Below are 27,410 nucleotides of genomic sequence, written 5' to 3'. Positions count from 1 at the left end.
AACCATGGCCAGATTCTACATTTAAGCCTCAAAGTTGTCTGAAGAACAAAGGATTTGCAGTCTGACCTCATTGACATTTTTAACTTTTTCTATCTCATTGCATCTTCATGTTACCTCTGCTACACTTGCAAAACATCAAATATCCAGCCGTCAGCAGCAGCCCTGTCCCTCTGTATTCACCACAAGCATGTCAACTCCCACAGAAATCACTTCAAGCTAACGGAAAGCACAGAAGATGAAGTCAGTTACCCCTGGCTAAGAGGCTGTGTCGACACAGCAGTCCAGCCGCTGTGTTGGGCCACAAACAAACAGCTCGAATGATGGCGAATGTACTGAACTGATTTTCAACCCTGTTTCCCTCCCTCCCCCAGCCGCTCTCCCTCCCCTCTGCAGGCATCTGAGAAGGAGAAGGAGAGTCCTGTGGAGCTGACGGAGCGTTGCTTCAGGGAGCTGCTGGGTCGCGCCGCCTACGGCAACATCAAGAATGCTGTCACGCCCGTGCTCATGTGAGAAGCCAAAACACACAGTAGCCGCACCCCTTTCTGTTCTGCGCATACGAGCCAGCCTCTCTCCTTCTGTGCATATGACCTTCCTTTCTAGACTCCTTCGCTGCCTTCAGTGCTTATTTGCGTTTTCATTTTCTATAAGCCCATGTGCTTACTATATAGTGTCAGATTAACTACGTACTTGTATTAAGCCATCTGTCTCTCTCTCTTAGTTGGACATGTTCCGAGTGACAATGCAGCTTGTCCTTGTATTTGTTTGCAAGGACACGCTCCTCTGTTTGTGTCTCACTCAGACCTCCACATTCTGCTGTTCCACATCTATCCATCTCTCGTCTACTTTTTCTGTTTCCATATCTCTCCATATCTGTGGAGACGTTGCCACCGCTGCAGCCTGGTCTGTTTACCACGATTGGTGGGTTCTTAATACTTTGATGACCGTGTGTTTCTGCAGATATTTCTGTATTTGTTGAAGTCATTAAATTCTCTGTCAAAGCAGAACGGTTCCACAGCGTGAGGTCATGCGTTGTTGTACCCATCTGGTTATGTTGACAGAAGTTAATGTCACACACTCCCATGGGATATCTTGCTGGGTATTTGTGGTATTATGCCACCAGTCTCCCTGTATGCCTCTTAAAATGGCTTATAATTTTGCCAGTTTTCATTTTGTTTGACTGTATTAAACCATCAAATAAGACAGAATTGCAAAATCATAACCATTAAAGAAGACGACAGACAAACTAAACTCTAGTGAGTTCCCTTTCCCTTTACAGTTCTGTATTGAAGCACTCTCTCTCTTTCTTTTGAACACTCCATCTGTCTGCTCTGTCTTCCTCTTCTTTCCGGACAGTTCTCTAGTCTTTCTGAGACCTGTTCTGTCTTTCTGAGCCCTGAAACTCCCTGACAATCCATCTCCTGTCTCACTGCTTCCTCCCTACATCGTTCATCATTCCCCTCACATCTGTCTGTATGCAGGATTGTACCATCTTTAGAAAACCTGCAAAAAGCAAAACTAGTGTAATAATAATTACGCTGTGAGCCCCCCCCCCTAAAATGGCCGGGTTTGAAAGTGTTATTACAGAGGCATTTAGGGTTCTCTCTTTTCTCTCTCTGTCTGTGTCTGTATCGAGCATAAATGACGTCACGATCGATGCTGTGTCTACTGACATCTGATGCCCCTCCCCTCTGTCTTTCTATCTCTGTCTGCCTGCCTCTTTCCTTCCAGGCACTTAGACAACCACTCTCTATGGGAGGGTAAGACCTTCGCAGTACGCTGCTTCAAGATCGTGATGTACTCCATCCAGGTAAGACAACATGCAATGCTCTCTCTCTCTCTCTCTCTCTCTCTCTCTCTTCTACCCCCCAGACCTGTCACAATTATTACATAATGGCCTAATTGCAAATATTTGAGAAAATTGAAATTATTTTGCTTAGGTGTTTCTATGTTGAAAAGTCTTCATACATTTTATAAAAGGATTCAATTATGGCCTATTTTGGTTATTGTACGTTCATTATTTTGATTATTGGTCATTTGGTATTGTGTCATTGTCAGTCTTTCTTCAAGCTGTTTACCTGTAGACTCATGACGTCTGTGTTCTGACAGCCACACACACACACACACACACACACACACACACACACACCGCTCACTGTATGTTGTGACTTCTGTGAGTGATCAATGGCACACAGTGAAAAAATTGCCGATGCACTTCAACGCTAATAGGTTTTCCGGGGCCATTCTCAGCCAAATGGAACAATGTGCACAGCTTCCATTAAGCTCTCTCCTCATGACCGTATCTCAGAAACGCAAGTCACCAAGTGCTTTGTGTCCAGCCTTTGGCTTTTAGGTCACTGGCCTGGTTGAATGGCTTAAGGCCGATTTTATAGCTCGTCAAAATGACAAGGTGTGGTGGTTATGAGCTAGTACATGTGCTATACAAATAAGATTATAATAATACCAATTTTGCCTGGTATAATTAATCAAAATGGGGGCGTCGGGTTGAAAGTGGGTAACACACCACGCCACTTCCTGTTCTGTTCCTCTATATACTGTACATTCTTTCTTTCTTTCTTTCTTTAAGATAATTTATTATGTTGAAATTGCATTCTTATATCTTGCCACGTGGTCCCCAGATCGTTAATTTAGTTACAGTTAACTTACCTGGTTAAAAAAAGGTTATTTCTTTCTATATTGTGTTGCTCTTCCACAAATAATCTCTGTCTACTCTCTTTATAATTCTTTATTCATGTCATGTCTCTCGCTCTCTCTTCCACCCACTCCTCCCTTTCTCTGTCCCTTTCTCCCTGTCTCTCTGTCTGTGTCTCTGTCTCTGTGTCTCTGTCTCTCTCTCTCTCTCTCTCTCTCTCTCTCTCTCTCTCTCTCTCTCAGTCTCAGCACTCTCATCTAGTGATTCAACAGCTGCTGAGTCACCTGGATGCCAACAGTAAGAACTCGGCCACAGTGAGAGCCGGGATTGTGGAGGTCCTACTGGAGGCGGCTGCTATCGCGTCCAGTGGGTCTGTGGGTGAGTCTATACACACACACACACACACACTGTAAATGCATACAATTTCCACATTTCATGCTGTTTGTTTGTTCATTCATTGTGTGTGCGTGTGTGCACCCAGGCCCCACGGTGTTGGAGGTATTCAACACTCTACTGCGTCAGTTGCGTTTGAGTGTGGACTATGAGCTGACGGGTTGCTACGACCACAACATTGGCACCAAGCCCATCAAAACACACGAGGAGCGACAGCTGCAGGAAGCCGTCATCCGGACCATAGGTGTGTTTCTGTGTAGGATGTGCACTGCAGTGGAGGACATCATTAAAACCAGGAAGGCATCTGTGTTTAGATTTTAGCAATGGCAACATACGTTTTTCAGAAAACTGTTTCTGGATTTAGAACAGTGAGTGTTTCTCAAAGTGTGGTCCAGGGACTCCCAGGGGTCGTGAGGGGGTTCCAGGGCGTCCCCAGCTAAATTTGTAAATATGGCATCACAATCATTTTAACATATTTATCCATATTGTATATGTTCTGTAGCAGATGTACAAGCTTGCGTTGTGCTGCGCTGTGAGCTTGTACATCTGCATATCATTTTGGGTGTCCTTCGCACTAAAAACTTCACCGGCGACTCGCGTTGGTGCACACTTCCTCAATTTCCTCAGAATTGCACCTTTCTAGTTTTTTAATTATAGACCAAATGACACACTGCTGGGTAGCTTACCCTGCTAAAAAAGATATCAACCTTCGCCTTGCCTTCATATCTCTCCTTCTCCCTCCTTCCCTCTGTTTTCCCCCCACGGTCCTCTTCTTCTTGTTTCCCCTCATCAGGTTCGTTTGCCAACACCCTGCCTACGTACCAGCGTTCAGAGGTTATGCTGTTTATCATGGGCAAGACCCCTGTCCCTGGAGTCCACCCTGCACTAGCCTCCACAGGCTCTGGGTGAGACACACATCCAGGCATCTGTCATTTCGGTTGCTTAATGTCATCTTGTGGTCAACGCTTTAATATAAAATTGCCCAACGATGGAACGGGTCAGGGAAACATTAAACATTCATTCCCAGTATGTTTTTCTTCTAACCATAATAACCAGTGGACAGTTGTCTTTGTTGTATGCTTAATTGAAACTGTCTATACAGCTCCACACGCTTCCTTTTCTTTCTGTTTTTGTCTCTCTCTCTCTCTCTCTCTCTCTCTCTCTCTGTCTCACACACACACACACACACACACACACACACACACACACACACACACACACACACACACACACACTGCATAATCCCTTTGAAGAAAACATTTCTGCATTAGATCAGTTCTGTTGGTAGTTGCCGTCCGTAGATCTACTCACTGCCTTGCTGAATTCTATACTGAGTGAGGACATTTATTCTATGTGGTTACTTTTATATAGTTTTTAACCTTTTTTATTGTTGCTAAAGTTGTACGAGAAGCTCAAGGGTCAAGCATTTTGAAGATCAGATTGAAGTCAGTCAGAGACTGACTTATTGTTTTATCCCTCCTTACCGACAGGCCTGAAGGCACCAGGATGATCCAAGTGATGCTGCTCAAGTCCTTGGTCCAGGTGAGCCTTTGGCCCTGAATTATTAGATGGCTCGCAAATTCCTGGCAAGATCCATTGAGAGCAGGTGTTTTACTGAATTATACATTACACTGCCCTCATTATAGGAAATCTTCCACAAGGGATATAATAATATATATTATTATAATATAATATCCCACAATGGGATCAATAAAACACTGCAAGTGTCAGCTACCTGCTTCTCTCATGTTATCTACAGCCCCAAGCGTAGCTGATCTGCCTCTGCAACCCGCGTCTGAAATGATTTTGTGTCAGGAACCCCCAAAGAGAAGATTTGTGTTAAAAATGTTCAACATTTTAAAAGATTTTTCAAATGATCTCTCTCACAACAGGGCGCATTCTGATGCGTTGTGAGCTTCCAATCCAATCCAATCCAATCCAATCCACTTTATTCATATAGCACGTTTCAAAACTCAGGGTTTACAAAGTGCTGTACAGGAGAAAATAAAAACAAATACACTATAGCTACCACACAGAACAACAGCAGCGAGAATACAGCTTGTAGATCAGCTAATGTTTTAATTAGCTGAAGCAGAAAATAGAGTTAATGTGGTAAAAACCAATGCTGCAGTATATTATCTAATTGAGAACCACCGCTCTACAACCCTGTCCTCCAGGTAACGGTGGGCTTCCAGACCACCAACATGTTAACAGCTCTTCCCAGCTCCTTCCTGGAGCCTCTGCTGTCCTTCTCTCTGACCGAAGACCCAGAGGTCCGTTTGCTGGTGCTCACCATCCTCATCAGCCTCATAGACCGACATGACAACAGGCCCCAGGTCTCCACCATAAGGTACTGTATGAGTGTGACTGTGTGTATAAGACATAACCCGAATACGCACGTACAAATAAATCATCCGTCCAAATGTATTATTTACCACCCGTAGGCACGTAGCTTACGCCCAAATGTTGTGTGTGCTTGTTTTGAGGCTGTGGGTGTATCAATTCAATTCAAAGGAGGTTTATTGGCATGATATAACAAACGTTTACATTGCCAAAGCAAGTGTCACAATACAATAAAAACAGTTGAAAATGGCCAAATACAGTTGGAGGGCTACAGCATTTTGTAAACGGAGCTATGTCACATTGCGTTATATGTTATAACAGGGTATAAAGCTTTTTTTTAAACAAATAGCAGCACTTTTTTGCAGTCACTTTGGCAGCATTTTTTTTCAGGACTATTTAAATAGTATACAGAAAACTCAGATGCAGCTCTGTTTACATGTGTAAGGTCCAGCGGTCTACTTGGTACAGATAGTAGTCCTTAGGGTGGCTATCCATCCATTGGCTAACCATCTTTTGTCATCTTAAGTGTTAGGTGTTATGGAGTTAATTGTTCTCTCAAGAGTTAACACTATTGTAACTGGACCTCCTCCATCTTGAACCTCAGTGAGTGCATGTTGTCTCTGTGTGTGTGTGTGTGTGTGTGTGTGTGTGTGTGTGTGTGTGTGTGTGTGTGTGTGTGTGCGTGTGTGCGTGTGTGCGTGTGTGCGTGTGTGCGTGTGTGTGTGTGTGCGCAGCATTGAACCTCCGTGAAACTTACCCTGTGTGTGTCTCTCTGTGCAGCATTATCTCTGATATCTCGGTGCTCAAGCTCAAAGTTGACAAGTGTTCCAGACAAGACAACTTGTTCATGAAGAAGGTATATGTTCACTTTCTACCTCTTCCATTGTCTCTGCTAGAGCTGGGCTTCATCTGAGTGTGTTTAATGTAATTGCTAACTTTACAGCTACTTACTGTATATTCCTTCCCCCCCCCCCCCCCCCCTCTGTGTCTTCATTGAATATTCACATATTTCACTATGCAACTTAGATTATTTTCTCTGGATAATATTGGGTTATGTTATTAGTTTTTGTGGATAGAATATAAACTCAGGCAGGGAAAAGAAAGTTTTGCTGCCTCACCATGTCTATTTCAAACAAAGTGTTTTTTGACTGGGGGGGTCATAGTTTGACAGCAGGAATTGCCTGTCATAATTTGACCCCCCTGTATCAGGATGTATTAGGAGGTTGATATTCATTCATCAGCCAACACTCCCCACTGACAGGTAGTACCCCCCCCCCCCCCCCCCAGAGAGGACGTATAGGGCCTTAGTCCTACTCCTCCTCCCAGCTAACACTCCCCACTGACAGGTACAGTAGTTACCCCCCCCCCCCCCCCCCTTTTGATTTACATTAAAAGGGCATGTGAGCTCAAACCCACAATTCAATATTTTGGTCTCATTGATACAATCTTCTCCTGTACTTTTGAAAATGAAAGCAATTCTTTTTTTTTTTAAGATATTTTTTTTTGCGGCTTACGCCTTTTTATTGTTTTTTGAAGGGACAGACAGTAGGCTGACAGGAAACGGGAGAGAGATGGGGGGATGACATGCAGTAAAGGCCGTGTCGGGTCCGGGAGTCGAACCCGCGGCACACTGCGACTGGATCACCAGTCCGGTGCCCAGACCGTTACGCTACGGCCTGGGCCAATGAAAGCAATTCTAACAGTGAGAAAAAATAAGTTACAGGAGCACTACTGGTATCCCTCAGACTACTGGTTCTTATGGAAGGAAATAAGTTCAGGAGAGAACAAAATCACACATAACGGCACGCATAAAAAAATCTGGGTTATGTGGGCTACAGACAAAAACACCAATGTGTGTTGGTGTGAGCCTTCTTCAGGGTGTAAACAGTCCACCGTTTCTCACCAGCATGCACTTAAATCTGCAACTTGAGCAAAAGAAACCCCACTAAAACAAAACATCGCTCTCTGGCTGTGTCTCCATCAGTGTTTTAAACCACTTATCTTGCTGTAAACCTAATTGCCCTTCTGGGACAGTAATCAAGACCTTGAATTTGAACCTTGAACTTGTCCTTCAGCATGGCCAGCAGCTGTACAGACACATCTATCTGGGCTGCAAGGAGCCCAGCAGCGGCCAGCTGCACTACGAGACCCTGTTCACCCTGCTGGCTCTGCTCAGCATGGAGCTGGCCAACGAGGAGGTGGTGGTGGACCTGATCCGCCTGGCCCTCGCCCTGCAGGTACAGTAGCATCCACCACCACGCTGCATGCTAGAATGACACCTGCAGGTAGTATCGACCACCACGCTGCATGTTAGAATGACACCTGCAGGTAGTATCGACCACCACGCTGCATGTTAGAATGACACCTGCAGGTAGTATCGACCACCACGCTGCATGTTAGAATGACACCTGCAGGTAGTATCGACCACCACGCTGCATGTTAGAATGACACCTGCAGGTAGTATCCACCACCACGCTGCATGTTAGAATGACACCTGCAGGTAGTATCGACCACCACGCTGCATGCTAGAATGACACCTGCAGGTAGTATCGACCACCACGCTGCATGTTAGAATGACCCCTGAGAGACTGATGCACTCACTGACTTATATTGAGAAGCAGACGAACCACACGACAACACACTCACATTTTTATTATTTATTTCCTTCTGCATACAAGAGATGACAATTAACATGTCATCTCTTATTACACTTTCTTTTTCTTATATTGTTTAAGGCAATTATAGCTTTATTATCCCCCCCCCCCCTCCTTTTTTCAGTTATTATGGCTTTATTTAGATTATAGAGAGTTATTTACATTTAGAGTATAGAGACGTGAAAGTAGAGGAGGAAAGATGTACAACACATGGCTCTATCTGGATATGAACCAGAGCCCATAGATGACACTTATGCACGCACGCATGCACGCACGCACGCACGCACGCACGCACGCACGCACGCACACACACACACACACACACACACACACACACACACCTGAACTGCTGTTCTTTTGCCTTGCAGGACATGGCCCTGTCCACCGAGGAGTCACTGCCAGTGTACAACCGATGTGCTGTGCACGCTCTTGCCGCTGCCTACCTCAACCTCATCTGCCAGCTCACCACTGTACCTGCCTTCTGCCAGCACATACAGGAGGTGTGTGTGTGTGCGCGTGCATGTGTGCCTGTGTGTGTGTGTGCGTGCGTGCGCGCAGACGCCAGCCTGACTACCGTCAGTATGATGAATCTTTAATTTTCTAACGTCCTCTCCCCACCGCCAGGTGATCGAGGTTAGACAGAAGGAGACGGCCTACCTTCTTCCAGAGGACGTTTTCATAGAGATCCCCAAGTATGTGCCAGTGAACCTGTCCGTCCGCATTTTTTTACTTTGCCTTAACCTTTTGCCCTTCTTTTCGTCTTATGGTTCTTTACGTCCTTTCCTCTCCACCTTCTCCATCCAGGCTTCCGTCCTCTCTGGAGAAGGTGGAGGGTGAGGTGCTGTTCCTCCAGTCAAAGATCACGGAGGTGTTGGGAGGCAGTGGCTATAACACAGACAGACTGGCCACGCCCTACGTCCCACAGTACACAGGTGAGGGGAGCCCCACACAGAACAGGAACATCTCAATGTAACATATGGGATGTTGAACGCCTGTTGGCGGCTTGCTGCCCTATGGTGAAGTGGGGAGGTTTTATTTATTAATATGTACTTGTCTATTTATGTTGCAGCTGTCATGTCTTTGTCAGGTCGATGTACATTATTGAAAGACAGAAAGAAAGGAGAGAAGAAATCCAAAATATTTTTGGGGGCTTTTTTAACAGTAGACTGACAGGAAATGGGGAGAGAGAGAAATGGGGAGTGACATGCAGCAAAGGTCGTTGGGATCGGGAGTCGAACCCGTGACACGCTGTCAGGCGTGCTTAGCAGCCTAGGTGCCCGGACCGCTACACTAGCCACCTGGGCCATGTGCACTTTTGTGCACATGATTGTTTTAATTATTACGAGATTGTTATGAAGATGACCCTGACAGGATCTATGCCTACTTCAGAGATTGCACTGTTGCAGCTTAATTGAGAATCAGGGCAATTAAATATACCTTTAATATTGCTAAAACTAATGCTAATTTGCACACAGATATTATTTCCAGGCTTTTAACATGATAAATGTTTACCCAGCTGCAGTAGTCAAACAGCATGCAAAGGGTTTGTTACTTTACTTTGTAGTATAAGCTTTAAAGCTCACATTTACCTACTTAAACGGTAAACCCTAAGTGGTCTGTTTTCAATGACTTTTCAATGACTTTGCCTTCTGGGGTGCTTTTGACTGCCTGTGCTGACTGAGGCTGACTGTGTCATTTTCAGACGAGGACCGTCTGTCCAAGAGAAAGAGCGTTGGAGAAACCATCTCGCTGCAGGTGGAGGTGGAGTCCAGGAACAGCCCGGAGAAAGAGGAGGTAAGGTGTTCAAAGCACCCGCATGATGGCCACTGATGCTATGACTCAGACTGTTCATTAACCATCATACATTGACTGTTTTTTCTGTTATTTCTGGAGGTCCAATAGCTTTGAACAGTGTTGAGTGGGGGGAGTTTTCTCTCTGTAGTGTATAACGCGCGATTATGGGTACCGTTTCCTAACCGCTTTTCGCACATATTATTTCATTGCTCTACAGAGGACACCGGCAGAGGAGATTACATTTGAAACCCTGAAAAATGCCATCGGTAGGTCAAACCACTTATACACCTTTGTGGGTTTTAACTAAGCATTTACATGGCATTGTAGAAATGTTGGTATTAAAGTGTTTGCTGTGTGTATGTTGCCCCCCAGTGGACACTGTCGGTATGGAGGAGCAGGAGAGGGAGCGTCGGAGACAGGTGGTGGAGAAGTTCCAGAAAGCTCCATTCGAGGAGATAGCTGCCCATTGCGGTGCCAGGGTACAACGCTCACTTCTCACTCTACAACATTCTTTCTTTCAGTCAGACATGGAGGGATAGTTATTATTTAACCCATTCAGACGGACGGGAACCCCTTTTGGTGTTTTAAAGATTATGTTATACTTTAGCTGTTGAAAAATAGCAGATCTACAAGCTCATAGTGAGCTTGTAGATCTGCTATTTAATCTTTGCTTTAATCTGGGGGGGTCCCTCCCTGGAACAACATCTACCACTCTATGAATATTGGAGGGGCTTATTGCTTCAACATTTGGATCCAGTTGGATATCGTATTATTCCTGAAGAAGATCCAACTGGATGGAAACGTTGCAATAAACCAGTGGAGCTGGCCAAGTGGTCAGCGGTCCAGGCACCTTGGCTGGCAATCCATTCTGGCGGTGTACTGCGGGTTTGACTCCCGATCACGTCATCCCCCCCATCTCTCCCCATTTCCTTTTTTTTTTTAAACATATGTTTATTGATTTTCTTTACAAAGAAGTATTTTCAAAACAATTTACATATATTCCCCCCCCCCCTCCCAACATCCCCATGGCAGCACAAATACAAACAAAATCTTATCACGAAACGTTTTGACAACAATAAATAAAGAACAAAAATAAATAAATAATGACAAAAATAAAAATAAAATAAAACACATTACATACAGTTAAACAAACAATGTCCGTCACAGTTCCCTACCCCCACCCCACAGCTGACTACTCCAATTAACCACTATACACCCAAAGCCTCTTCAATATCACCTCGCTTAATGAAGTCCACGAACTTCTCCCATATCTTATAGAATACCGCAGGTTTCTTCCTAATTACATATGTTAGTTTCTCATGTGCCAAACTGGTTGTTAAGTTCCTCAGCCAAAAGCCGATCGTAGGGGCATTGACATTCTTCCAACATAGCGCAATTGAGCGTCTGGCCTGTAACAGGCGAAGGTCGGTCATCATTTTTTCATTACCATTTAGTGTACAATTTAATGGATAAATACTGAGTATACATAATTTAGGACAAAGAGGAACTGGACCTGATGTAATCTGAGAGACATAATGGACCACAGACCTCCAGAATGTTTTAATCTCCTCACATTCCCATAAGCAGTGGAACAGTGTACCTTTATGTTCCCCACATTTATAACATGAATCAGGAATGTTTGGATAAAATGTATTTACTTTCTCCGGGGTTATGTAAATTCTCATTATCCAATTATACTGAATTAGTCTTAATCTAGTATTGATAGTTTGTGTTTGTGCCTTGGAACATATTAAACCCAATCAATTTCTGAGATTTCTCTCTCCCCATTTCCTGTCGGCCTACTATCTATCCCTCTATACGAAAGCCACAAAAAAGTTTTTAAAATAAAAAACAGTGTAGCTGAGTATTAACCAGTGTTGCGGACTCATTTTAGATTTTAACCATTACTTTGGATATTCAAAAATAGCAGATATACAAACTGTGTTGCGGACTCATTTTAGATTTTAACCATTACTTTGGATATTCAAAAATAGCAGATATACAAACTCATAGCACGTCACTTTGTGCTGCACTATGAGCTTGAAAATGTGTGCAAATCTTTGAATATATACTTTTAAAGCAGACATTTTTAACTCCTCTTTGCCTCTGGGGTTCCCTGGAACAAAATATTTTGAGATCTGGGTTGACAGCCAAATACATATAATTTTTGGGATCCTTGAAAAGGTTTTGAGTACCACTGAAAACTGTTTTTATCCTTGTCTGATGCTACTCTGCCCATCTCTTTGCAGGCCACATTGCTGCAAAGCAAACTGAATCAGATCTTCGAGATTACAATCAGGTAAGAGGCAATGCTATATCAGTGCTATGGACATAGTTTGAATATAAACCATAATACACTGTGAGGAAATCAAATGAGTGTCTGTGGGGTGAAATGGTAACAACAGCATAGCACAGAATACAAAACTCTGGTGCTGGCATTCAAAGCAACCAAAGGTATGGCTCCCCCATATCTTGCAAGTATGATCGAACCCTACAAACCCTCCCGCGCACTCAGATCAGCCAACGCAGGGAAGCTGGAAGTACCCTCACTAAAAACGCCGGGACAACGCTCCACACGTCCCAAACTCTTCTCCCTTCTGGCTCCAAAACTGTGGAATGCACTTCCCATTGCAGTCAGAACTGCAGCATCACTCCCAATCTTCCGCCGTAGTCTGAAAACCGACAGACTCCATCATGGCCCATAGCACTTACCCCACCCCCTTAGATAGCATGTTATGTAGACAGCACTATAATTGCATTGTATGTAGTCATAGCACGCAGGGCTTAAAGTTCTCCGTCCTGGGGACGGATTTCCGTCCTGAGGATTTCATAGGTCTTTTATGAGATCAGCGCAGATTAGCAAAAAAAAAAATGTAAGGGGGAGTATGTGTATAGTGTAGCGATATGATGGCCAAATCCGTGAAAATGCAGCCTGTCTCTTTAAAGCTAGTGTGCGTGCTCGCCCCTCCCACTCCCCACTCTCTGCGCTCAGAGAGAGAGAGCACGGTGCTCCACTGCTCCTGCGCTGCTGACAGAGAGAGCCTAAATGCGTTCATATTTCCCTCTACCCAGGCCAGAACAGTCAGAGGGTTTCCTTTAAATTAGCTTAGTGCAGTGATACTGTGGAGGATTTATTTTCAACGCAAATGTGTATTGCTTGCCTCGTTGTTGGTATAACAAGCAACACTCTCTAGCTGGCTAGTGGCTACTAGCCTAGTAGCCGTTAGCTGCGTGCATCGGTCCTTGTCCTCCTGTCTGCCAGCCTCTACATTCTCCTGCTCAACTGTACTGAATATGAATACTGATTTTATAATATTGAATGGAACTCACAGGGAAGACAGTGATAAACTACACAGAGGCTAATGAATGTAGACATAAATGTACCATGCACATTCGTTTTCAAATATAATTACTATAACTATACTATTACTAAATAGCCAAAGTGCCCAGATGTTGCTGGGAACTACAGCTCCATCTCACTGAATTAGAATATTTTGTAAAAGTTGATTTTCTTCTGTAATATAATTCAAAAAGTGAAACTTTCATATAATCTTTCTCAATTCATTGTGCATAAAGTGAAGTATTTAAAACCTTTTCTTGTTTTAATCTTGATGATTATGGCATACAGCTCATAAAAATAAAAAAATATCTCAATGAATTAGAATATTTTACGAGAAATGTCGACCTTCTGAAAAGTATACAGTTAATACTTGGTCTGGGCTACTTTTGAACAAATAATTTCATCAATGGGGCGTGGCATGGAGGTGATCAGCCAGTAGCACTGTTGAGGTGTTATGGAAGCCCAGGTTTGCTTTGATAACAGCCGTAATTTAATTTGGATTGTTCAGTCTCATGTATCACACCTTCCTCTTGACAATACAACCTAGATTCAATGTGGGGTTCAGGTCAGGCCAGTTGGCTGGTCAGTTAAGCACAGTAATACCATGGTCATTACACCAGTTACTAGTAGTTTTGGCTCTGTGGGCAGGTGCCAAGTGCTGCTGGAAAAGGAAAATCAGCATCAACATAAAGCTTGTCAATGTACAGAGGCACACAGTGCTGTAAAATATCATAATAGATGGTTGTGTTGAGACTCTGGACATGACAAAACACAGTGCTGATTTAGGCCATGGTATCTGCATGGTGTTGGTCCACTGACAGTGAAAACTTAACAATGGTTTCAACACATCTTTTTAGCTTCAGTATGTTGACAAGCTTCATGGAGATGCTAATTTTCCTTTCCAAAATTCCAGCTAGATTTGGCACCTGCCTACAGAGCCAAAACTACTAGTAACTGGTGTACTGACCATGGTATTACTGTGCTTAACTGACCAGCCAACTGGCCTGACCTGAATCATCAAGATTAAAACAAGAAATGTTTGAAGTACTTGAAGTACACTTTATGCACAATGAAATGAGAATATATGAAAGTTTCACTTTTTGAATTTTATTACAGAAGAAAATGTACTTTTACAAAATATTCTAATTCAGTGATATGGAGCTGCATATAGTGCCCACTGCCCACCTATCCCACTGTCCCATTTTAGTTGCCAAAACCAATGGGTTCTCTTGTAATTGACTTTTGTTCTCACTTGCAACCTTATAATGCAGGTGCATAATGGTCTACTGAAGGCTACATGCCTATAAGTGTCTTCCTCTGGGTTTTTTTTTTTTACTTTAACACACTGTTGCTATGCACCATGTGGCTGTAAAGGCAAGCCCTACAGTCATTTCAGAGTATTTATTGATTGGCCGGACTAGCAATATAATACAACATAACTTCAAAAGCTGCTTCTATAAAATGAAGCATGGATTGACACACATTCGGTAAAGGCAACTTTGGGAAAACATCATTTTACAACCCCAAAATTTGGTGTGCGCTGCGCGCGCCATGGTATTAATTTATGATTCATTTGTATTTATTTATTTTATCGCTGTCTAGGACAGGGGTAGATCGGTGCAAATGTGGGGGGTTCGCCACATGGTTTGAAAAGTGGTCTGAAAATTTTCAGTCTTGGGATTTTTTTTGGCTTTAACCCCTGAGCACGTCATAGTACATATATCATAGTAGTATAGATGTATAGTTTATATGTATAGCTTCATTATATAGATATTCCACTGTTACTTTCTTAGCTTACGCATGTTTCTTGATAAATGTTTTTATGTGATGTATTCCCATGCTTTTTTGTTCTTGCTTAATGTTCTAGCCTTAAAATAATCACCCCATGAGGACTGATAATGATGCATCCTTTAAAAGAATATTGCTGGAAGCAATTAACATAATATGGTCCAGCTTTGTTTATATTATAAACAAAGCATCATATTTTTAAAACAAAACAAAAAGTTAATCTTAAGCAAGGAACAAACTGTGTACTTTAATTTAGTGTTCTTGTCCTCCCCCAGACCTCCACCCAGCCCCTCTGGCACCATCTCATCAGGTTACGGCCAAACCCAGAGCAGATCTGTACCAGTCTACGAGATGAAGTTCCCCGACCTCTGTGTATACTAGTCCAAAGGCGCCACAGGTCTCTGTGCGATCAAGGAACTGTTCAAAGGTGAAAGTTGCCTGTAGAATACTGATAAAGGGACGGTTTTTGCCACTTCCCGACTAATGGTTGAGGTTTGTTAAAAGGGATGGGGTAAACTTGTCCTGGGTCAGTACTCAAAGGCAACTTTATCCTGAAATAAATCAAAGGCCATGGGGAAAGAGGGGTCCACCTCTGTGTTTAAAGCCAACTTCAAAGCAATCTACTGTATATTTTGACAGGACGTGTAAAGAACTGCGGGAATAATACTGTCACAGACACTGATGGGCTGAGAAAAGGGAAGATTGTTACTTGCAAGTTGCAACCCATTGAATACCTTCCATATCAACTGACTTGCAGCATGACCACTAACTTGAATACACTACAATTCACCAACATAAGTACTTTTTTTATTTTAGATTATTTTTCCCTCCCTTGTAGGTTGCCATTGTAAGCTATAACACAAACTCGGATTGAACATCAAACAGGATATTTTAAATGGAATTCTTATTATTTTTTTATTTGAGGAAGAAAGCGTGGAACACACTTTACTGCTGAAATTGATGTTTTGAGGGGATTTATTAAGTAAAACTCACTGCCCTGTTCCATTCTAACCCAAATATTTGAGCGCCAAATGAGTTGTTTAGTGTTCAATTCACAATTGTACTGTAGCTTTTTAATTTTGCCATTTTAGTGTACTTTGCCGTAAGTGCTATTTTTATTTTATCTGGGGCATTTTCCTTGAATAGTTTTTATTGCCGTTATTATAATTGTATTTATTATAATTATATATTATTATATTAGTGTTTTTGTATTTTTTACATTTTTGGCTTAGGAGTGTGTGTGTGTGTGTGTGTGTGTGTGTGTGTGTGTGTGTGTGTGTGTGTGTGTGTGTGTGTGTGTGTGTGTGTGTGTGTGTGTGTGTGTGTGTGTGTGCGTGTGCGTGTGCGTGTGTGCGTGTGCGCCTTACAAGGTAACTCAAGTTAAAAGTGAAGCAGTGTTCAGTCGAAGGCACTTGTGTGTTTTTTGTGTGTGTGTGTATATATATATAGGAAACCGATGACGGTCCACTGACTGATTTCGGCCATAGATAATGGTAAAGAGAACGATAAGTACTTGGCTGGTATCAAATGTGTTTGTTTGTTGACGTTCTCATCAACAACTAACCAGCATGACATCAAATGGAACTGGATGCTAGATTGTGACTTAAGTTGTGACAGCCTGCTGCAGGCTACTAGTGTTCATTCACGTCATTGCCAGCCTGCATGTTGGGTCTGACCGGACTCTTACTCCAATCCATCTGATTACCGTGAGGAGACAACAAGCTTAACTGCCATTTTCAACTCGATGACACTAGCCGAGTGCTTCTTTTTATGGACCTGCTTTTAGTATTGCTGTCTGTACTTTGATGACCCCCCCCCCTACAGCTTAATTGTTGTAACTTCTTGCAGCAGCTAGCTAGCTTCTAAGAGTGCATTTGTTTCTTTCCAGTACTTGTGAATGACAGCCATTGCACACACACACACACACACACACACACACACACACACACACACACACACACACACACAAAGTATAATGGCAATAATTTAGTGTGATATTTGTATTTCTCTGGAAGGACATTGCACGGCCTAGTGAGGACAATTCAGAGTGCGTTAGAAAGAGATTGGCTCTCTTGACAAACAAGGCCAAAGTTTAAGTAGCATGTCCTCTTGTCGGTTTTGATACTTGACTGCTTCAAATTCTATAACATTGTAAAGAGACCCTTCCCATCTTGTGCTTCAGTGAATTGACTTGTCTGACTGGGCATGCAATGTTCTGTGTGGCCAGCCGCATTTCATAGATTGATTGTCCTGTTGCTGTCCAGTCAGCTCTGTTTGTTGTACTGAGTTGTTGCCACGTACTGTCCTGAATGCGTGTATATTTGTCCATACATGCCAGTGTATCGGATTGGCCATTAACCAGTGTTCATGTTTACTCACTTTGTAATTGTCTGTGTGAATTTTTGTCTGTGTGAATTTTTGTGTGTGTGTGTGTGTGTGTGTGTGTGTGTGTGTGTGTGTGTGTGTGTGTGTGTGTGTGTGTGTGCGTGTGCGTTACCCATGACCAAATTCATGCCCTGTTTACAAACCAGTTTCCTTATGATTTTATGGAGAACATGTTAGCTACTGTAACAGCAGTGTGCAGCTGTCTAAACCTTCCACTCACATTATGCTACAGTTGTAAAATCCTCTTTGTAGTGGCTCCTGAACTGTCATACCGACGATGCATTGTGCGAACAGCAAGTGCCGGCCTAATTTAAAGTTTGACCTTAAAATCTGTTGTCCTTAGGCATTAGGTTAGAGATTGTTAAATACGGTAAATCGTGGATTTGGTGTAGTTGGGTTCAGAGTAAGGGTCTATAAGGGAAGTAAGACCTCAAACAGCAGAAGCCAGAGCTCCTAAAACGGTTAGGTACGGTTTCAGGAGCCACGACTAATCATTTTTACAGCACCTTGCCACTTTGCAGTGAAGACTTGTAAAAACTATTGAGCAGCTTGTTATCACATACTGTATGATGTAACCTTAACTTACAGTGATCCACTCACATTTACATGTCTGGTGAATATATCTGTTTACATCATAGTGCTGTAGGTCAAATCTGAACTTTGCACTTTAAAACTGGATAACCTAGTGACAAAGGCAGCTTTTACATGGAGAAGATGCCTTACGAGCGCCAGACCTGACTTTGCATGCTAGTGATGTAGCTGTGCTGTACAGTCATTTGACCTTCTGTGAAATTAAACTCATCTGTAACCATTTAATTCTGATCCAGTTGGCTGTAAATTGATATTTGTTCATGATACTGGAATTCTGTCAGGAAAACTAAGTAGGAGATTGATGTTGTTCAGAAGTCAATGGATCTCCACTCCTAGTCCTAATCAAATGTAGGTTAGCTGCATGAGCTACAGAATGCTGAAAACATTGGCAGTGTAGATTTTGTTAAAACTTCCAGATTCCAGGACAACTCATTGTCGCACAGGTCACTCAACAAGGTCGGAGACCTACACACACACACACCAGACTGCATGTGACATTGGTTATTGTTAACTTCTTTATCACAGTTGCAGTGTCGCTCACCACAGTATTCACAGCAGTAAATAAGTGTTATCTTGTTATCTATATCTGGCTATGTGCGGTATGAGACCTTTTCAGACTCTCCGTGTAATGGAAACTCCAATGTATGACATGGTGTTGATACGGGGCTCATTTTACCATCTGTTGCTACAAATGGTTTTTATTTCTGTCAGATTGGATGTTTGTTCAGAATAAAATTCTACATATGGATCTGTGTAGTCTACTTTCTCCTTTGCTCACTGCACTAATATAGAATATAGCTCAAAACTATTTTATAATCTCTAAACCATGTGCAATCTGAGCTTTTCCAGATGTGTGTACTTGTGTCTCTTGTGTCTCTTGTCACGCACAGCTCAAAGACAAAAATAGCTTTTTTATTTGGAAAACCACAAACCAACATTTTGAAATGATGTCTTTTGTATCCGACTGTTTTCTATCATTAAATAAAACAGTGTTTGTATTTTCCATGGTCAGCATTTCAGCATTGCTGAGCACTGCTCTTGTTGTCTTGCATTCATGACAAGTCATGACAGTGACCATTATTCTTCTGTATGATCTTTAATACATTTCTACATGAAAAGAGAAAAAGAAATTGTCTTGATCCCACCCACCAGCTTTACATGTATATCGTTCTACAGTTGCCCACATGAAATTATATTTCCCAGCATTCAAACCAAGGCCATGTAGCTCAAGGCAGTAGGTGGTGAGTTCAAACCGATAACACTTCCCTGTTTGTGTTTAAATGGGGTGTAAATAGGGTCAGAAAAAGATACTATTGGTCCAAAAGATGAACTATAGCATGCTCCTGGTATTGTGGAATGCCTGTGATTTTATATGAAGAGGTGTGTGTTTCAATGGCATGCATTTTGCTCTTTAACCTTGCTTTTCCCCTCTCCCCATTCTGCTGCTCCTTCTGTCGTTGAAACTTATTTCTACTCTAATCTAATTATGTTCCTGAACTGCTTGGGCACAGGCTTTTGAGATCCCTGCTCCCGCGGCATCGCAAAGACACCATATCTCTTCCTCGCTGTTGGACTGCCCCACCGGAAGTGACTCATCCGGTAGTTTTCGTAGTTTCTGTCCTGTGGGGACACCAGCAGGGAAGCTGGTTTTGGTGTGAAAATTCATGATACTGGAATTCTGTCAGGAAAACTAAGTAGGAGATTGATGTTGTTCAGAAGTCAATGGAACTCCACTCCTAGTCCTAATCAAATGTAGGTTAGCTGCATGAGCTACAGAATGCTGAAAACATTGGCATTAATTTGTGTAGATTTTGTTAAAACTTCCAGATTCCAGGGCAACTCATTGTCGCACAGGTCACTCAACAAGGTCGGAGACCTACACACACACACCAGACTGCATGTGACATTGGTTATTGTTAAATTCTTTATCACAGTTGCAGTGTCGCTCACCACAGTATTCACAGCAGTAAATAAGTGTTATCAATATCTGGCTATGTGCGGTATGAGACCTTTTCAGACTCTCCGTGTAATGGAAACTCCAATGACATGGTGTTGATACGGGGCTCATTTTACCATCTGTTGCTACAAATGGTTTTTATTTCTGTCAGATTGGATGTTTGTTCAGAATAAAATTCTACATATGGATCTGTGTAGTCTACTTTCTCCCATAGATAATGGTAAAGAGAACGATAAGTACTTGGCTAGTATCAAATGTGTTTGTTTGTTGACGTTCTCATCAACAACTAACCAGCATGACATCAAATGGAACTGGATGCTAGATTGTGACTTAAGTTGTGACAGCCTGCTGCAGGCTACTAGTGTTCATTCACGTCATTGCCAACCTGCATGTTGGGTCTGACCGGACTCTTACTCCAATCCATCTGATTACCGTGAGGAGACAACAAGCTTAACTGCCATTTTCAACTCGATGACACTAGCCGAGAGCTTCTTTTTATGGACCTGCTTTTAGTATTGCTGTCTGTACTTTGATGACCCCCCCCCCCTACAGCTTAATTGTTGTAACTTCTTGCAGCAGCTAGCTAGCTTCTAAGAGTGCATTAGTTTCTTTCCAGTACTTGTGAATGACAGACATTGCACACACTCACACACACACACACACACACACACACACACACACCCACAAAGTATAATGGCAATAATTTAGTGTGATATTTGTATTTCTCTGGAAGGACATTGCATGGCCTAGTGAGGACAATGCGTGAGAGTGCGTTAGAAAGAGATTGGCTCTCTTGACAAACAAGGCCAAAGTTTAAGTAGCATGTCCTCTTGTCGGTTTTGATACTTGCCTGCTTCAAATTCTATAACATTGTAAAGAGACCCTTCCCATCTTGTGCTTCAGTGAATTGACTTGTCTGACTGGGCATGCAATGTTCTGTGTGGCCAGCCGCATTTCATAGATTGATTGTCCTGTTGCTGTCCAGTCAGCTCTGTTTGTTGTACTGAGTTGTTGCCATGTACTGTAGAGTCCTGAATGCGTGTATATTTGTCCATACATGCCAGTGTATCAGATTGGCCATTAACCAGTGTTCATGTTTACTCACTTTGTAATTGTCTGTGTGCATTTTTGTGTGCGTGTGCGTGTGCGTGTGCGTGTGTGTGTGTGTGTGTGTGTGTGTGTGTGTGTGTGTGTGCGCGCGTTACCCATGACCAAATTCATGCCCTGTTTACAAACCAGTTTCCTATGATTTTATGGAGAACATGTTAGCTACTGTAACAGCAGTGTGCAGCTGTCTAAACCTTCCACTCACACTCACATTATGCTACAGTTGTAAAATCCTCTTTGTAGTGGCTCCTGAACTGTCATACCGACGATGCATTGTGCGAACAGCAAGTGCCGGCCTAATTTAAAGTATGACCTTAAAAACCGTTGTCCTTAGGCATTAGGTTAGAGATTGTTAAATACGGTAAATCGTGGATTTGGTGTAGTTGGGTTCAGAATAAGGGTCTATAAGGGAAGTAAGACCTCAAACACCAGAAGCCAGAGCTCCTAAAACGGTTAGGTACGGTTTCAGGAGCCACGACTAATCATTTTTACAGCACCTTGCCACTTTGCAGTGAAGACTTGTAAAAACTATTGAGCAGCTATACATAGTACATACTGTATGATGTAACCTTAACTTACAGTGATCCACTCACATTTACATGTCTGGTGAATATATCTGTTTACATCATAGTGCTGTAGGTCAAATCTGAACTTTGCACTTTAAAACTGGATAACCTAGTGACAAAGGCAGCTTTTACATGGAGAAGATGCCTTACGAGCGCCAGACCTGACTTTGCATGCTAGTGATGTAGCTGTGCTGTACAGTCATTTGACCTTCTGTGAAATTAAACTCATCTGTAACCATTTAATTCTGATCCAGTTGGCTGTAAATTGATATTTGTTCATGATACTGGAATTCTGTCAGGAAAACTAAGTAGGAGATTTATGTTGTTCAGAAGTCAATGGAACTCCACTCCTAGTCCTAATCAAATGTAGGTTAGCTGCATGAGCTACAGAATGCTGAAAACATTGGCATTAATTTGTGTAGATTTTGTTAAAACTTCCAGATTCCAGGACAACTCATTGTCGCACAGGTCACTCAACAAGGTCGGAGACCTACACACACACACCTGACTGCATGTGACATGGGTTATTGTTAACTTCTTTATCACAGTTGCAGTGTCGCTCACCACAGTATTCACAGCAGTAAATAAGTGTTATCTTGTTATCTATATCTGGCTATGTGCGGTATGAGACCTTTTCAGACTCTCCGTGTAATGGAAACTCCAATGACATGGTGTTGATACGGGGCTCATTTTACCATCTGTTGCTACAAATGGTTTTTATTTCTGTCAGATTGGATGTTTGTTCAGAATAAAATTCTACATATGGATGTGTGTAGTCTACTTCCTCCTTTGCGCACTGCACTAATATAGAATATAGCTCAAAACTATTTTATAATCTCTAAACCATGTGCAATCTGAGCTTTTCCAGATGTGTGTCTCTTGTGTCTCTTGTCACGCACATCTCAAAGACAAAAATTGCTTTTTTATTTGAAGAACCACAAACCAACATTTTGAAATGATGTCTTTTGTATCCGACTGTTTTCTATCATTAAATAAAACAGTGTTTGTATTTTCCATGGTCAGCATTTCAACATTGCTGAGCACTGCTCTTGTTGTCTTGCATTCATGACAAGTCATGACAGTGACCATTATTCTTCTGTATGATCTTTAATACATTTAGTACATCATTTCTACATGAAAAGAGAAAAAGAAATTGTCTTGATCCCACCCACCAGCTTTACATATATATCGTTCTACAGTTTCCCACATGAAATTATATTCCCCAACATTCAAACCAAGGCCATGTAGCTCAAGGCAGTAGGTGGTGAGTTCAAACCGATAACACTTCCCTGTTTGTGTTTAAATGGGGTGTAAATAGGGTCAGAAAAAGATACTATTGGTCCAAAAGATGAACTATAGCATGCTCCTGGTATTGTGGAATGCCTGTGATTTTATATGAAGAGGTGTGTGTTTCAATGGCATGCATTTTGCTCTTTAACCTTGCTTTTCCCCTCTCCCCATTCTGCTGCTCCTTCTGTCGTTGAAACTTATTTCTACTCTAATCTAATTATGTTCCTGAACTGCTTGGGCACAGGCTTTTGAGATCCCTGCTCCCGCGGCTTCGCAAAGACACCATATCTCTTCCTCGCTGTTGGACTGCCCCACCGGAAGTGACTCATCCGGTAGTTTTCGTAGTTTCTGTCCTGTGGGGACACCAGCAGGGAAGCTGGTTTTGGTGTGAAAATTCCCTGCGACTCCTGCTCATAAAGCCTTGCTAGGTCCAGGACGTCCCCATTGCCCTCATCCTCCGCGCTGGCCAGTTGTCTGCGTGCCTGCAGGTCAAAGCTGTCCTTGGAATCGCCCTGCTCTAGAGGGATGGAGTAGACTTTGATAGGCCGCCGCTTGCGGAGAGCCGGTTTCCCCCAGCGGAAATGCTCCATGGAGTAGCTAGAACGCCGATCCTCACTTCGGGAACTGGGATCTGACTCCAGGACCTTCCCCTTAGAGGTCAAAGTGGCCAGCAGGACACCCAGTGAGAGCCTCTCCTGATCAGGTGACCCCACCAAGGCACTTAGCCCCGGGTACTAATTCAGGAACATGGGCACAGGTGAAAGCAATTCTGTGAGTCGTACCAAGACAATTTGAATACAGGTGAGTCCATACTGTACAGCAGTGGTTCCCAAAGTGCGGTCCGGGGACCTTGAGGGAGTTCCAGGGGGTCCCCAGCTAAATTATAGTTTGGAACAAAATGGACCCTTATGGGTCTGTAACTCTGAGAGTGTACTACTACGGGTCCGTTTGGTTCCATTTGTACACTCTCAGAGTTAAATTAACATTGATTTTACAATATAAATTGGGGGTAGAAATGCCATTAAATGAGGGTCCGTAGACTAGTTCATGTCAAACTGGGGGTCTTTGAAATTAAACGGGTTGAGAATCACTGCTAGAGCCATAAAAATATTTTCTTATGCGGGTCCCTGGCATATCTTTTCAAATGGGGGTCCGCAGGCTTATAAGTGTCAATATGGGGGTCCTTGACATGAAATAGTTTGGGAACCACTGCTGTACAGACATTAAGGTAATTGATAGGGGTGTAACAATATAGTAACGAAATATCAATTTAAAGAATTCGAAGTATATCGATAGGTAAACAGCAAATATAGTATCGTTTGACTTTGTATTTGGAGGTGCTGGGTTCAAAAAGTGACAGGAAAAGAGAAGGGAACCCGCACACTCATATGCTCCAAAACATAAATTTATTGACAACTTTTAGAGCCAAGGCTTTGGTTTGACCAGATGAAGAGCCTTGGCTCGAAACGTTGTCAATAAATTTATCTTTTTGACAAGGTATGGGTTTGTCCACATGTGTTCAAATACAATGTCCATCTATTTGCCAGAGAATCACTTATTTATATCCATAATAAATCTTTCCCTTGAAAAACCTGCACTATCCACAAGTTTCACACATTTAATGTATTTGCTAAATAGTTACTGTATTAATTTCAAATCATTGAATCGTACCATATCGCCATAATGAACCAATGTCGTCCATGTATCGTATCGTGAACCATGTATCGTGATGCGTATCGAATCGCTGTTAAAATGTATTACACCCCTAGTAATTGACCAATAGGAGTCCTTGTGGCTGTCATAATGACTTGAGGTTCGTGGATCTCATGTCGATGTTAATGAAGGCTGTATGGATCAATATGTTGCTGTAATTTTGGAAATGGTGATCATACGTACCAGTAGGCTGTTCTTGCAGACAGAGTTGCCCCAGCACAGCTCCCCAACTGCTGGACTGCACACATACACCACAACCACGGCCAACAACCAGTATACACACAGCATCTTCTGCCTGGCACAGCATAAAAGACACAGAAACCAGTTGTGACTGTACCATACACCTGGGTCAGCAGCTTTTGATTATCGACTAATGATGTAAACACTAGAAAGGCGAGTGTTTTTTTGTAAAGGAACATCACACTGTGCATTTAACCCCAATCTGTCAGCATTCTGTACTATTTCACTCACACACCCATAGCTCTTGTATTGTATTTGTAAACAATTTATCTTTGCTTTAATCTATATCTTTTTTGTTTGTTACCATCATCAGTCTGCAGAATGATGAGTTTTTTGCATTATCTGCCAGTGCCAAACCTCTGTCCACCTTGCCTTTGTTATGTTGGCGTGCGAGAAGTCTTCTTGGTATTCTGTTTGGCATACGCAGTAACGCACTTGACTGGAAAACCTTTAGACAATTTTCAACAAGAGAGCAAACTTTTCTCTCATCTTTTCTGGACAGGATTAAAAAGAAAATTGGTTTGACAAAATATATATACTGAACTCTGGTAACACTGGATGATGGAGGATAAATTCATTCACTTGTGGAGGAGTTCCATTGGATTGTACTGACTTTGCCCTGCACTATTGTTCTACACAGTATGACTCACTCAGCTCAGCCTGGCTCAGTCTGCACACATTGTCAGCCTTCTGAGTTGGAATTAAAACAAAATGACAATATTGTGTCATGCATCGCTGACATAAAAGATGTAAATATATGGTTTAGGGTTAGATTGTAAACATGCATGTTGAGCAATGTTATAGTTGACTTTTGAAAATACAAAAAAGCCTAATGTTGATCTTATCTCTGTGTGCATAATGTAAACAATTATGCTGTGGCAAATGCCATGCTGTTTGAGTCTGATCACATCAGAATAATATATCACTTGACTGTGAACATAACAAATTTGAGCCAGGAATTGATCAATCTTACCTTTGCAAAATCTCTCGACTTCTCGTGTCCTTTTCCTAAGGTTTCTGCTCCCACAGGACTGTCTGTTTGCAGCCGGCAACAACTGTTGAATGTCTTTGTCTCTTCTCCCTAACTGCTCTCTGGTGAGTTGTTCTGTGGCTGAAGGTCTGCTTCCTCTAGCATCCCTTTGTGCTGTCTCTTTTTATAGACACAAGAAGTTCAGTGCAAAGACACTCAAAGTGTGATTGAGGTGATGGTGGTGGTGGGAGGGGTGTGTGTGTGTGTGTGTGTGTGTGTGTGTGTGTGTGTGTGTGTGTGTGTGTGTGTGTGTGTGTGTGTGTGTGTGTGTGTGTGTGTGTGTGTGTGTGTGTGTGTGTGTGTGTGTGTGTGTGTGTGTGTGTGTGTGTGTGTGTGTGTGTGTGTGTGTGTGTGTGTGTGTGTGTGTGTGTGTGTGTGTGTGTGTGTGTGTGCGCGCATCCGCGCGCGCACACGAGTGCCATCTATCTTGCCATATCTCAAGATGGATTCTATACTAGCCTTTTACAGGGCTAGTAAAGAATCTATCGTGAGATATGGTATGTCTAACTGGTTTGGCAATCTAATTGTAAAATACAAATCTCAAATGAATAGGCTAGCAAAAAAAGAAAGAAAGAAAAGCTCTGATTATTGTATCTGACCCTTTGCATGTATTAAACAGAGAGTACGAGCTAATGCCATCCGGTAGGAGGTATAGAACTCCACGTTGTGAGTATAATAGATTTAAACACAAATTTGTTCCTCTGTCAATAAAAAACCTCAATCAGAGATTGCTAAATGGCAGCAACCATAACTGACTAGATTTTATTAGACTTTATTGACTAGTTGCACTTTATCAAGGGAATGTGTGCAATATCTCTTTCTGATGTTTGTGTGTTTCATGGTGTTTTTGAGTGGTGCAACCACTCCTATAGACAGCTATGTGTGTGGCTGTGTCCGTCCCTGTCCGAGCAGTACAGTACAGTCCCCCTGTGGACCCCCACACGGTAACATTTTTGGACCGTTTCGGACACGGGGCTGCTCGCCGGAAGCGGTCCGTCACCCTGGGCGTATTCCTGTGGGTTCAAACTCAAACGCCCGCACGCACGCACACACACACACACACACACACACACACACACACACACACACACACACACACACACAAAAATCACCAAATGTGAGCTAAGGTGTATAAATTAAGGCTTACACTGTTTAACCCTGTAAGACCTGAGGCCCATTCTACGAACGCCACAGTAGTTCTATCAACATTTGTTTTCAAAAATAGTAGATGTACTACAAGCTCGCTGTGAGCTTGTAGATCTGCTATTTCTGTCTAGCCAATGCAAGACTCTCTAAAATGTCACGGATGCTTTCCCCGTTTCAATGGGTTAAAAATGAGTGAGTCATGTCTAAACCAGTGAGTCAGAGGAATTACATTGACGCTCAGGAGTTTGAAGTGGAGTGCTGGGAAATCAAACCTTAATTGGAACAGCCCAGGAGACAGTTGAAATGGTGTTTGTTGAGCATCTGTGTGCATGCTTCCTTTTCCTATATGTACATTGCCATAAAATAAAAATGACTGATCGTGATCATGGGCAGTTCCGTAAAAAAGGATCCCTGGCTAATAAG

General features: G+C 42.5%; 2 protein-coding genes across 3 annotated transcripts in view; one reads left to right on the top strand and one right to left on the bottom strand.

Moving 5' to 3' along the window:
• The window catches only part of LOC310877125 (protein EFR3 homolog B), a 39,500-nt gene extending 23,281 nt beyond the window's left edge, over nucleotides 1–16,219 (top strand). For both annotated transcript variants that reach the window (XM_083790846.1, XM_083790845.1), the window contains 17 exons: nucleotides 372–506; nucleotides 1,729–1,807; nucleotides 2,893–3,028; nucleotides 3,132–3,287; nucleotides 3,837–3,948; nucleotides 4,534–4,585; nucleotides 5,221–5,393; nucleotides 6,167–6,242; nucleotides 7,462–7,623; nucleotides 8,409–8,540; nucleotides 8,665–8,732; nucleotides 8,845–8,972; nucleotides 9,743–9,834; nucleotides 10,052–10,100; nucleotides 10,207–10,313; nucleotides 12,084–12,133; nucleotides 15,238–16,219. In XM_083790846.1, coding sequence (XP_083646972.1) covers nucleotides 372–506; nucleotides 1,729–1,807; nucleotides 2,893–3,028; nucleotides 3,132–3,287; nucleotides 3,837–3,948; nucleotides 4,534–4,585; nucleotides 5,221–5,393; nucleotides 6,167–6,242; nucleotides 7,462–7,623; nucleotides 8,409–8,540; nucleotides 8,665–8,732; nucleotides 8,845–8,972; nucleotides 9,743–9,834; nucleotides 10,052–10,100; nucleotides 10,207–10,313; nucleotides 12,084–12,133; nucleotides 15,238–15,343 — 1,813 coding nt within the window. In that variant the 3' untranslated portion in view covers nucleotides 15,344–16,219. The remainder of the gene's footprint in view (nucleotides 1–371; nucleotides 507–1,728; nucleotides 1,808–2,892; nucleotides 3,029–3,131; nucleotides 3,288–3,836; nucleotides 3,949–4,533; nucleotides 4,586–5,220; nucleotides 5,394–6,166; nucleotides 6,243–7,461; nucleotides 7,624–8,408; nucleotides 8,541–8,664; nucleotides 8,733–8,844; nucleotides 8,973–9,742; nucleotides 9,835–10,051; nucleotides 10,101–10,206; nucleotides 10,314–12,083; nucleotides 12,134–15,237) is intronic.
• A 6,478-nt stretch (nucleotides 16,220–22,697) lies between these two features.
• On the bottom strand, nucleotides 22,698–25,921 carry LOC310876539 (pro-opiomelanocortin-like). The gene is made up of 3 exons (XM_083790105.1): nucleotides 25,785–25,921; nucleotides 24,755–24,866; nucleotides 22,698–23,592 (listed from the first exon to the last, which is right to left on the bottom strand). Exons 2-3 carry the CDS (start codon nucleotides 24,857–24,859, stop codon nucleotides 23,062–23,064), a joined length of 636 nt encoding a protein of 211 aa, XP_083646231.1. The 5' UTR covers nucleotides 24,860–24,866; nucleotides 25,785–25,921; the 3' UTR covers nucleotides 22,698–23,061.
• Between the last annotated feature and the right edge of the window lie 1,489 nt (nucleotides 25,922–27,410).

This window comes from Protomyctophum parallelum (assembly GCF_964188405.1).
Source record: "Protomyctophum parallelum genome assembly, chromosome: 19".
Classification (NCBI taxonomy): Eukaryota; Metazoa; Chordata; class Actinopteri; order Myctophiformes; family Myctophidae; genus Protomyctophum; species Protomyctophum parallelum.
Note: the sequence above shows the minus strand (reverse complement) of the source record. Positions and strands in the feature narration are given on the sequence as shown.

Excerpts from the sequence above, each read along its gene's own strand:
- LOC310876539 (XM_083790105.1), bottom strand. The coding sequence starts at position 24,859 with ATGCTGTGTGTATACTGGTTGTTGGCCGTGGTTGTGGTGTATGTGTGC. Across the intron at positions 23,593-24,754 it reads TCTGCAAGAACAGCCTACTG|TACCCGGGGCTAAGTGCCTT; the intron begins GTACGTATGATC and ends TTCCTGAATTAG.